Below are 12,327 nucleotides of genomic sequence, written 5' to 3' on the forward strand. Positions count from 1 at the left end.
GCAGCGGGTGTTTGGTGAAGCCGCGGTCTTGTCTGAGAGGCCGCGGGGTACAGGGCAGGCTTCACTCTGTTGCGCCTCTTCCGTCCGCGCGCAGCGCAGCGCATGCCTGAGTTTGACTAACAGTAAGTGATATCCATTCTCTTGGCCGATTGTCACATTCGCCCATGTACACTGTAGGTCATTTAGAGGCACCAGTATTTCATAAACAGTTTAAAAGTTCTGTGGATGGATTTAATTGTAACGTTATGTTATAGCCTACTTCAGCTATAAGCGAAGGACAGATATGCGGGGGCGGGGGTGGGTGGGGGCAGATGATCCACGGTGGAAGCAAAACGTCCATCGAGCCGAAACGATTAGAGCCGAGTGGGGACGAGCTGTGCAGGGCTGTTAAATGTGGTGGAATTGAGCCATAAGACTACAACTAGACCCAGCTCCTGCTTCTCCTGATCCAGCTCTTTACTGATGATTTAAAAGAGAAGGACTTCAGTTCCATTGGAAGGCTATTCCATAGGACTGCTGCCGAGTAAAGGAATGTGTTTTATGAAACAGCAGGGTTTCTGTTCAGCAAGATAATCTTCATAAAAGTGGTCCTGTGAATATTATCTTGCTGAACACAAACTTTGCTGTTTCATAAACTTTTATTAACCACAGACCTTATTTCATGCATTTAACCAAAATCCCCATAGTAAAATCCCATTCACTTGTTCTTACAAACCATAAGTGCTACTTCCGGACTCATTCCTGCGGTAGTACTCTATTCACCTTATTATTTGCCCATATAGGACGCTTCCGCACAGGGCCGGCGCCAGGATGAAATGACTGAGGGGGCGGTTATAACTGGGGAGGGGGCAGATTTTTTTTATTTTTATTTTTTTATTTCGATTTGTTTTTCTTTTTTTTTATGATATTTTTATATTGTAAAACATAGGTTATATACCCGCTATGCCTATTTCTGGACTTTTTAACCATAAAAACCTCTGAAAAGCGCAATAACAACACAAGAAAGAATCAAATCAAATTCAAAATCAAATAAAACATTTATTTCACAGCAGCAGATTAAGGCATTAATAGAGCTGAGCTTTGCATAACGTGAAATGCGGGACCTGTCTGGAGCACTCTGAACATATATGTCTATATGAAAAGTCATAGAATAAACAATTGCTGCAAAAATCGACAAAAAAATAAACAAAATAATAGTTAGTCAGTGCCAGGTTCATTAAATTAAAGAAATAAAGTGATCAGATGCGTTGTCTCCATCTTTCTGCTCATGGCATGCTGTGTGCTTGGGTGCAGCTGATTTCTCTCTCTCTCTCTCTCTGTGTGTGTGTGTGTGTGTGTGTGTGTGTGTGTGTGTGTGTGTTTAATCACATCATGATCACTACAACATGCAGTGAGGTTCAAATTTAATAAATAGCTACATCTCTGACACCTTGTGACAACCAAAGCACAGCAAATAGTGCTTCCCTGCCAATTCTGAAACAACAGAGCTATGTTTATAGGGGGTAGCCTACATCAACTTAAACTGATCAAATTTGATGAAGACTGCAGAAACAGCAGCCGAAACATGTCAAGTACAAACATTGCCTAACTGGCCTTTATAGATGAACTATTCTATAAAAAAAAAAATTAAGTGAGGGGGCAGAAAATTGAACTGAGGGGGCAAAGCCCCCTTTCGCCCCCTCGTGACGCCGGGAGCGCTTCCGCATAACATAATTTTGTAATCATTCTTCCGTTTTAGACCCGGAAGTAGATTACTCCTACCTTTATCATTTTTAGACTTGCCAAAAAGCTGTTTTCAAGCAAAAAAACAAACTGTTATAAAGTTTTAATATTTTTTCGGATGAGAAGGTAACATTCCAAATATGTGACCAGTTTATCAGAATAACGCCTATTTGGACATTTTTAATGAGCAGCGAGGAGCGCTGGCTGTGTGATCGGTCAAACTAGCTGTTAGTTAGTATCTCCTACTGTAGGCTACTGGCAGTGAGAAAACACTGTTGACATGCTTTTGTAACTAACGTTAAATGCCGACCGGGTACAGCCATCTGCTCCTCGCAGCAGTAACACTATGAGCATGTAACTGAAGTTGGCCGCAGTGTAGCTGCTGACTGTTGCCAAACTTCAGTCATAGTTTACAGTTTATTGATGTTTACCGGCCGGCTAACGCTGAACCGTAAAAACAAATACAATTGCATCTTACACGGAAGAGAAAAAGTGGGCGTGGCAACATAAGGTGAATAGCTCCAAATATCCCCAAATGTTGTGTAGACATGTTTTATTGAAACAAGAAGCTAATCGTGCCACTAATCAAGATAGCATAAACACATTCACTTCCTATACGTCCTTCACAATGACGTCCCATTATTTTGTCAGCGCAAAGCTTTTAATCTGAAGGAGCTGCAGCAGGAAATGGAGTTACATCCAGGCAACTTGACATGCTCCGGGACAGAGCCTCAAAGTTACATGGTGCAGTACTGTAGGCGCTCAGGGCGCACAGTGGGAATGATAGAGGCACCATTCTCCCTATTAGAAGTCAGTATATAGTACCATCAAAATGATTTTAAAAGCTGTTATTATTAAGGTAAAAAGTTACATTTTAGCATTTTAAGATGGACTACAAAGAAATGTATGAAGCTAATCTTCCCCGTACTAAATGTTTTCCTCTATTACGTCAGACATAAATGGTTGTGTCTTAACTCCTTGCCTGCAGGTGAGGCGGTGGAGGCAGTGGCGGAGCAGGGTCTGACTGAGATACCGGCCGTCCGGAAGCCCAGCAAAGACGCTGCCTGGCTGGGGCCCAAGGAGAGTGCCGTGCGCCAGCACCGCCAGGAGCTCAAAACTAAGATGAAGACCAACAAGGTGGAGGAGGCCAAAGCCACCCGACCCAAACAGGTGAGAGGCAGCGGAGGTGCTGTTCTGTCAGAAACAACTGGGGGGAGCTCTACTTCACGCAGCATAATTTCTGTGACGCTGTGCTATATTTTCAATACTTTCCTCCCCAATTCACGAGAGCTTTTTCTTGATTATTAGAGCTTGTGTTTTACTGGACAGAATAAAATAACTTTTTACACTTTTCAGAATAAAATACTTTTTCTTTAAATTCCAGTCTCAACCACATGGATTTGTGCTACAACACCCAGATCCAGAGTCTCTAGTCTTGCCACCTACATGTGATTCCCCATTTGACTGGTCAAACGGGGATTTGTCAGCGTTGCCATGGCAATAAATAAATCTTACATCATTCATTTATCCGAGACAGTTGTCACCATAATTATCGCGCCCGTCGTTACCATGGAGGAGAACGACACACAACCATGGAAAGAAAGTGAAATGTTGGTTGTTTGGTGAAACGCCTTGATTCGGCCTCACAGGCACACACCGTACCGGAAATGTGTTGGAAATAGAAGCAGACGTGACAACTTCTTTGAATAATAATAATAACATAGATTTATATAGCACCATTCCAGAGACCCAGGGACGCTTGTTATGCTGCTCTGCACACACTCGCTGTCAGGTCATATTGATATGGGTTATGGGTTACATCCTAGAACAGATATGGGAAAAAAAGTGTAGTTTATTGAATTAAATCTAAAACTAATGAAAGAACATGGTGCTTAACTCAAGCATGTTAATCTCTAATACACTACATGGCACACTGATGAAAGTCGGCAACCACTAAATAATTTATCTAAAAATCTTGAGTGGTGAATATCCCAGGTCTCATGTAAACCTCCTCAGTCTAGGCCAGTGGATATGAACCAGTGGTTCTCAAAGTGGGGTCCGGGCACCCACAGCAGTCCTTGAGGTGGTTCCAGGGGGGGTCCCCAGCAAAAAGGGGCATAATTTATTTTCGCTACATACAATTCCTCACAATTATGTATGACTATTTTGAAACCTGGGGGAAACCTGGGGCAACCTGGTCAAAAATCTCATCAAATGGGGGTCCGTGGTCTAATTTGTGTCCGTTTAGGGGTCCTTGACGTGAAACACTTTTAGAACCACTGATACAAACTGCTCCTCTGACTGTTGAGGAAAGGAAAAGGAGCGCAGTGCCGCCTCCCTCTGGTCCAGCTGCTGCTATTGGATTGACGACGTGTTTTATGACCACATTTTGAAGATGGCTGAAGCCGGCATTAATGAGACTAGTTAAGTTGATCCTGTTGCTGCTTCACGTTAATCCTCTTCAAGGAAAACGCTAATGAAGTTTCACCTTTCCTTAATGGACATTCCTGCATGCTGTGGTCATGGTGGAGCTCTCGTGGCCGAGTCTCTCTTGAAAGTTATCCTCAAATAACTTTCCAAAAGTTGCTCCTCAACAGCAGATGATTTTTTTCCCATGGAGATAATGATCTTTGTATCGCTGACATGCCAGTTTCTAACCATTTAGCCATGGCCATTAACCAGTCTTAACACATCCAGACCAAGGGAGCGTCTAAAGTGGTGTGTCACTGACTTTCTTACGATAAGTATGACTGAAGTGTTTAGGCATGCAGACATCAAATGACCAGTATTTACCGGTATATAGCGCTTTTCAAAGAAACCCACACATGATCAAAAACAATAAAACAAAAACACCTTTTATCACATAAGTATCTCTAAAAAAAGAGCTGGTAAAGGATTTTAGAAAGAAAACAGAGGAACCCACCCCCGTAATAGTTGAATCAGGTAGAGATACCCACAAATACCTGACATGTAAGATCCATCTAAATTAAACTGAACTGGAGAGAGATTTTTTTAAGCTTGTGTTGTTGCTGCTGACAGTAAGCTCATTGAAATATTATTATTTATTTTTCCGGATTTCTCTCCCATTTTCTCCCCAATTGTACTTGACCAATTCCCCCTGCTGTCCCTGTCATTGCTCCACCCCCTCTGCTGATCTGGGGAGAGTTGTAGACTAGCACATGCTTCCTCTGATACATGTGTGCCATGTATACATGTCGCCAGCCACTTCTTTTCACCTGACAGTGAGGAGTTTCACCGGCAGGACATACTGTACCACATGGGATCATGCTATTTCCCCCAGTTCCTCTCTCCCCCGAACAGGCACCCCGACCGACCAGAGGAGGCGCTAGTGCAGTGACCAGGACTCATACCCCACCGGCTTCCCACCCACCGACACGGCCGATTGTGTCTGTAGGAACGTCTGACCAAGACGGAAGTACCGATATCAGGAATTGAACGTGGAGCTCCGTGGTGGTATGCGAGTGCTTTTACCCAGACGCCCAAAATATCATTTATCTGAACCCAGATTGACTCTTTTAATCTGAATCTTCAGCCTTAACTGGACATGCTACCAATTCTCCACCAGGAATTACATTTTTAGTAATATGAGCTGGAATATGCATGAGAATGAGCATGAGCTGACCCTATGACCTTACGTGCTTTCAGCAGCCTGTTGGTAACGCCAAGATGTTCCCCAGAATGTTTCCTCAAAAGTAAATTATGCCAGAGCTGTCAGGACCTTTAAAGCATGACTCCAGACATTTTGGACCCGGGCCCTGTTTTGCCATCATGTTCCATCATACTGATCTATTCTGATTCAAAATTGATTCACTATAGAGCTACTTGCGTCTTCCTTGCCAGGTTGCGGCTCTCCATTACAGTCCTGATGGGCCAATGGGTGCTCCAAAAATCAACCCCAATTTTGCCTTCCCACAATTATGAAAACAAGATAATCGAGATAATTATTTTAGTTTATGTACGACTTATTTATTTAAGTAAGTTAGCCTATTTATTTATCTATCCTTTTTTAACTTTTACTTTCATTTATTTCTTTGCTTTTCAGTTCAATTATATTTCTAAAAAAATCCAGTATTGGAAAGACGCGTTCTTTCATGTTCAGTAAATACATGATGTTGCCAAAATCAATGAGTAATCACCTTAAATAATCGTGATCTCAATATCAGTCAAAAATAATTGTGATTATGATTTTCGCTGTTTCAGTATATTCATGTAATGAGACATTAATATATTTGATTTCCAGTTTATCCATAACCTGACACTATTTACACACAGCAGCATGTAGTAGATAAACACTTAAATACATAATATGCTGAGGCAGCTGCACTGATAATAATGTATATTTGGCTGCGTTTAGATGATCATATCTCTGATGCCAGGAGTCAATGGGCCCTATCTCCCCAAAACCGGTAATTTAGCGTTTGCGCTCGTTTAACGCCGTGCACAATGCAAACTGGGGGCGGGCACAAGCGAATGCCTGTTATAATTGTACTGGGCATAGGCGTGCCACATGCCAAAGCAGGCATTTCAGCGCTAAAATGTAGGGATAGATGGCATTATCCTATCGTCAACAGCGCGCAGAGCTTTGAAAACCACCTCTTAGGCGCAAAAACACTCGCTGCGGTTGATCGCGCACCATAATCTCCGCGCTACGCAGAGCAGAAACGTCGAGGCAATCAACTAGAATTAACTGAGAAACATGCAAGGAGGGGTTATGGTAAATGAATTGAGAAAACTGGTACCACCTTCACCTGCTATAACCCGGAGGGTGGTTGGCATCACAGCCGATCTGGCAGCTCAGTGTTTCACTGAGTTTTAATTGAGTCCACTGTAAATCCTCCAATCTTTTCTTTTGTCTCCGTCGTTTACCCGCTGCAAACACGTTTCTATTGTCCCACCCCAGTCAACAAAATAACCAGAATTGCATCAAAACAGATGTTTTTAACAGGTATATGATGTGATGGTGTCGTTATGAGATAGGGATAATATATACAGTCAATAGGCTTACACCTATCCAAATTACGCATGGGGAGAATTACAGCATGCCTCACGCAAACTGTACTACAAGACGGAAATCTGGTTTGATTGATGTAACGCCCAGGCATTGCCAGGCCACACCCGTGAATAATTCTGGTGGTTAACACCACCCAAATCCCGTTTGCTCCGTGCATAAATGATTTGGCATGCCTCTAATCTGTGCTTGTGCCCGTTGTTGTGATAAGTTATGCTCCCCCGCGAGTATTGCATCCTCACGGGATTTTGGGGCTGTTTTAACTTAAAAACAGGGAGGTCACGTCTACCCAAACAATTATATAATTTTTAAACAGTTATGTCTGGATAGATCATTACAATTATGCTCCCGTGAGGTGGGGATGCTTTTTTTTGCTGCGGGGGTGCAAAACGGGGGTGCATAACACCTGGACAAATGCGCAAGGCGGACTGTTATCTTGCCTGCGTTAAGGCACGTGCAAACAGGTGCGCAAGCGTAAAGGGGATATCGCCTGTACGAAGATAGGGCCCAAAATCTTTCCTTCTGTTTCCTTGAGCCATCCGGGCAGGTTCAAGCCCCCGTGTTACCTCCGGCTTGGTCGCACGTCGATATACAGGCACAATTGGCCATGTGTCTGTGGGTGGGAAGCCAGATTAGGGGTATGTGTCCTGGTCGCTGCACTAGTGCCTCCTCTGGTCGGTCGGGGCACCTGTTCAGGGGGGAGGGGAAGTGGGGGGAATAGCGTGATCCATCCATGTGCTACGTCCTGCCGGTGAAACTCTTTGCTGTCAGGTGAAAAGAAGCGGTTTGGTGACTGCACATGTATCAGAGGGAGCATGTGCTAGTTTACAACTCTCCCCAGCTCGGCAGAGGGGGTGGTCCAATGAGCAGCAGGGGGAATTGGCCAAGTACAGTTGGGGAGAAAACGGGGGGAAACTCTGGAAAAAACATGATTAAAATGTTTTACTTTCTTCTCTTATCTTACCTTATCTATCCTATCTTATCTTTTCTTCTCTTCTCTTCTCTTCTCTTATTTACCATCATGTTTTGTGCAAGGTGGCTATCCTAGTTTCCCCAACAAGTTTACCTTATTTTAAGGTATTTCTTTTCTTATCTTATTTTATTTAACTTTATTGTAGATAGGTAACTTAAATGCTGTGCTTTCTTTACATGTTTCTGACATGGTTTCTATGTCTGACATATTTTTGACTAAACTCTTTCTCTTGTGTGTTTTACTGAGATGTACTGATGGCTTCTGCTGTAACACAAGAATTTCCCCCAGGGGATTAATAAAGTACTCTATCTATCTATCTATCTATCTATCTATCTATCTATCTATCTATCTATCTATCTATCTATCTATCTATCTATCTATCTATCTATCTATCTATCTATCTTAAACGAATGCAGGGGCAAATAAGGAAATAAGTGTATGAGGCCAATTTCTTAATGAGATTAAAACAACCATTGCGTGCAGATATGGCTTAATTAATGCTGGGCTTTTTCCGCTGTAATTCAAAGGCAGATATTTTGTGACCTTAAACCCCCCCTGACCTGCTGTTCTGCACCCAGGGACTGGGAGTCCCGGGTCGACCCTGGGCATCGCTAACTGGCACTCTGCTATTTTCCATATGTCGTAAAAAGCATTTAAAGGTTACAGCTCAGAGCAACTCGCTCAGAGTCTCCCTCTCAACAGACGTTTGGCTAAGTCCAACTGTGAGGTAAACCTGAGGTCACTGGCAAGAGTTAGTATTCATTACTGGCAAGAAACATGATTCATTTGCCCATTACATCAAGCCTTTTAACTTTATTGTGTGTTTGTGTATGTTTGCCCGTGTGTGTGCATGTGCACGCCTATCAGCTCTGTGTGTATGTGTGTGTGTGTGTGCGTGTGTGTGTGTGTGTGTGTGTGTGTGTGTGTGTGTGTGTGTGTGTTTTATGTGGGATTTTATGTAGTGCGTTAAAAAAAGTGCTGATTGCCTAATGAACACATCTTGATGGAGTCTTAGTGTTGATGTATTCCTGCTTAGTGCATCTTCTTTTTTGTGTGTTTTGCCTGCATGTGAATTTCAGGTAACCCTTTATAATATGGATGCCATCAACCATTACATATTACTGTATAAATGGAAGACAATAGGATTTAAGCCATCCAAATAATGTCCTTTGTCCCCCTGCGTCCCCTCTGGGGGACAGAAGAGAACAGTGGAGGGCCCTGGGGGACAAATCTATAAACATTATTTCGATGGCTATTATAACGTTGCAACTGATATTTATAATCATTTGTAAATGGTTAATAAATACTGTGTAAACATTATTAATTATCATTTCATTGTCTGTTAACAGTAACTATTAACACAAGTGTAATGAACTATCAATTTACCAGCTAGATCGATAGATAGTTGTATCTGTCCAAGTGTTACCCTTTTTTGTGGATTGTACAGCACATTTTGAGCAGGCTGTCATACTGAAACCACAGTTTCCCTGTCTGTCACAGAAACCTGCAGGTTCAGAAGCTCCCAGGTGCCACTATGAGGGCTTGTGAACATGACTTGTTGTTGTTTGTTCAGACTCAGTGTCAGCAGGAGCTGGACCAGGTCCTGGAGCGAATATCCAAGATGCCCTTCAGAGATAACCGAGGTCCTCTGGAAGACCTGTACGCCCTGCACATCCCCAACTGCGACAAGAGGGGGCAGTATAACCTCAAACAGGTGAGTCCAGGCGCTTTGGGAAAGAGGGTGGTAGGGGTAGAGGTTCATAATAGAGTATAGACAGATGTAATGGTAAAGGTGGGTAAACTATGACCAGAAATATAAACAAAAATCTGTTATATTTTCAGAAAAATACCCCCCCCCCCCAAGTACTTTATTTTCCAACTTACCACACTTTGATACTACTTGCTATCATTTTTATTATAAATTAATGAAATAAAGATTTATGTCAGGCTAAGAAAGTTGCTAGACTCTTTTTGTAAATAAAAAGATGGGTTGAATGAGTTAAGGCGCATTTGATAATGTTGGAAAAGTTATATAATTATCATTTTTTGTGTATACTGTGTCAATAAAGCATCTAAAATTTAACACATCTGATATCTCATCGAAAGGAATGAGCATGTACTGTTAAAGTGATTACGGTATATACACTTTCAATTCATTTCATTTTGCCGTTATAGGGCCCTATGAAATCCGTTATTTCTTTCCAAATTCCATTTTATTTTTTCCATAAACTAATTTTCTTTTAATCAGAATTTAGGGGTTCGTTTTCTCTCTCTCTCTCTCTCTCTCTCTGTCTGTCTGTCTGTCTCTCTCTCTCTCTCTTTTCTTATGACTTTGACGTCTCAGACAGCCTGTTTGGTATGTTTCTCAAAGTGACAACCAAGTTGTGAGGTGACGTAAGGGTACCACACAAGACCGACCCCCCTCTCAAAACACCCCAATCGAAAACGGAATTATTTCTCAAGGCCTATTTTACAATCTATACAATAAAGTTGATGTTGTGTGCGTATCCTGTACGCCCGTCGCTCACACCCCTCGTTGGATTGGGCTGACATTTTGCATAACGGTGCAGTGTTTCCTCCAGGATTTTCTTTTCAGCAGCGGTGGCCGAAGGCCGGGGCCCGGGGGGGTGGGGTGGGACGGTGGTTAAGCGCGTGTCGTACGACGCTGCTGGCCCAGGGAATTGCACGGATTAACTTTTCTATAGCAGTTTGTGGTTTGCACCATTTATTTCTCTATAAAAGTTGATTATAAGTGGTTATATAATATAATGTTTGTAGCATCTGTAAATTCATGCTGCTTTTCTTGGCCAGGTCCCCCAAAAATATGTTGTCTTATTTTGAAGCAGCGGTGGCCAGGATTTAGCAGCGGTGGACTGCCAGTAGTAAATGTATATAGAGGAAACCCCGTGGTGGGTTATGCTCCAGAGAAGGTCATGGACAGGTTGGACAGTCTTGGCACCACCTGGAAAGTCCTAGAAACCACCTCACGCCTACACCCCAGGTTGGATTGGGCTTAAAATTTGCATGGCGGTGGGTTATGATCCGGGGAAGGTCATGGGCAGGTTGTATAGTCCCGGAAACCATCTGGAAAGTTCTGGAAACCACCTGTACCTGGACACCACAATCATTTCCGGCCAAAAAGGCACAGTTGTATTGCTTTGTGCCTATTTAACCCGGGCAATGCCGGGTACATTACTAGTTATCAAATCATTTTGGTTAGTACAATAATTAGGCCTACTTTAGATTTTTGTAACCAATTTCAGCCAAATTATGGACAATTCTGCAATATTCCATGTTACCAAATTCCGTAACTCCGTATGCGTTTTCTGCATTGTGGAAATCGTAGGGCCCTATAGTTAGATGGAAGTAATGCACATTCAGGGTCATCTTAGCTATAGAGACAGTCTGTGTCTCATCATAGACGCTGGGGTAGCTGGCTGGGGGTGTGGTCAGGGTGGGGTAAATCCCCCGTTCTCCCCATTCAGCATAATTAGCATTTAGCTGCTAGCTCAGCCCAAGCAGACACGATCAGGGATTCGACCACCACAGTAAACGCATATCTGAACAGACGTCTATGTACCTGCTCTAGAATCCCCAATCCTGTAGTGTAGAAGCGCAGCACCGTCCTTTGGTGAGTCAGCCCATTGAGATATACGGGGGGTTTACCCCACCCGCGCGCCAGCCGTAGAACATTTTGTGGGCGTTCCCACACAGACCGGCTGTACCTATCTAAAATAGACGCAAACAGATGCTGCGGTTTCTTTTCCCAGTGCAAGATGTCTCTCCACGGCCAGCGGGGCGAGTGCTGGTGCGTCAACCCGCACACCGGCCGGCCCATCCCCTCAGCCCCCACCGTGAGGGGGGACCCCAACTGCAGCCAGTACCTCGGAGGCCCAGAGCTGGAGCTCCCCCCCATGCCCCAAATATAGAGCAGCCCACCCCAGATCTGAAGAGGACAAAACAAACTGTAAAGTATTTGGTGAAAATCAAAAGTATTTGAAACATCTTGAGTAAGCTATAGGTTATCTCTCTGTGTGTGTATGTGTGTGTAGTTTGTTTGACGACAGTGATATTTGAAAGTGTAACCACCACAAAGTGTCTTGGATTAGATGATAGAATCCATCTTGCTGCGTACTGCGTAAGGTGTAGCTGTAGAGGTCAACTGTCTGTCGGTGACATTGCTTTACTACCGTAATTGTGAATTGCAACTTTGCTCAAAGTTGCTCTCTTATCAGTGTTTTGTACTGTATATGTCTTCCAAATGAAAAGCCTCCAAAGTGTTTGGTGTCTTAGCGAGTTTTAGTTTCCATGTCCTAGCTTGCAGACTACTGTTGCGCCTCATGCTATACTGTAGGCTTTTAATACACAGTGTTAAAGAGGAAATTTAATACATGTTGATGATAGCATGCGTTAAATGTTCAATGCTAGGAGGGACTTGAGTTTAGACTCCCTAGTGACTGACTGTTATAGAACTGGTAATGCTATTAAAAGGAGAATAAATTCCCTTTATGTTTTTTCTGTTGTAATTGGTGTGCTTGATTTTGCAGAGAGATAGCAGGGACGACCACACATACATTGAACCAGGTGGCAGAGAAGAGTTCCC

The 12,327-nt window shown here is 43.1% G+C and overlaps 1 protein-coding gene across 1 annotated transcript in view; it reads left to right on the forward strand.

Moving 5' to 3' along the window:
• The window catches only part of igfbp2a (insulin-like growth factor binding protein 2a), a 45,461-nt gene extending 33,238 nt beyond the window's left edge, over window positions 1–12,223 (forward strand). The window contains exons 2-4 of the mRNA XM_083632833.1: window positions 2,711–2,892; window positions 9,298–9,438; window positions 11,495–12,223. Coding sequence (XP_083488959.1) covers window positions 2,711–2,892; window positions 9,298–9,438; window positions 11,495–11,653 — 482 coding nt within the window. The 3' untranslated portion in view covers window positions 11,654–12,223. The remainder of the gene's footprint in view (window positions 1–2,710; window positions 2,893–9,297; window positions 9,439–11,494) is intronic.
• The last annotated feature ends 104 nt before the right edge of the window (window positions 12,224–12,327 follow it).

Source organism: Poromitra crassiceps (genome assembly GCF_964638095.1).
Source record: "Poromitra crassiceps genome assembly, chromosome: 3".
Lineage (NCBI taxonomy): Eukaryota > Metazoa > Chordata > Actinopteri > Beryciformes > Melamphaidae > Poromitra > Poromitra crassiceps.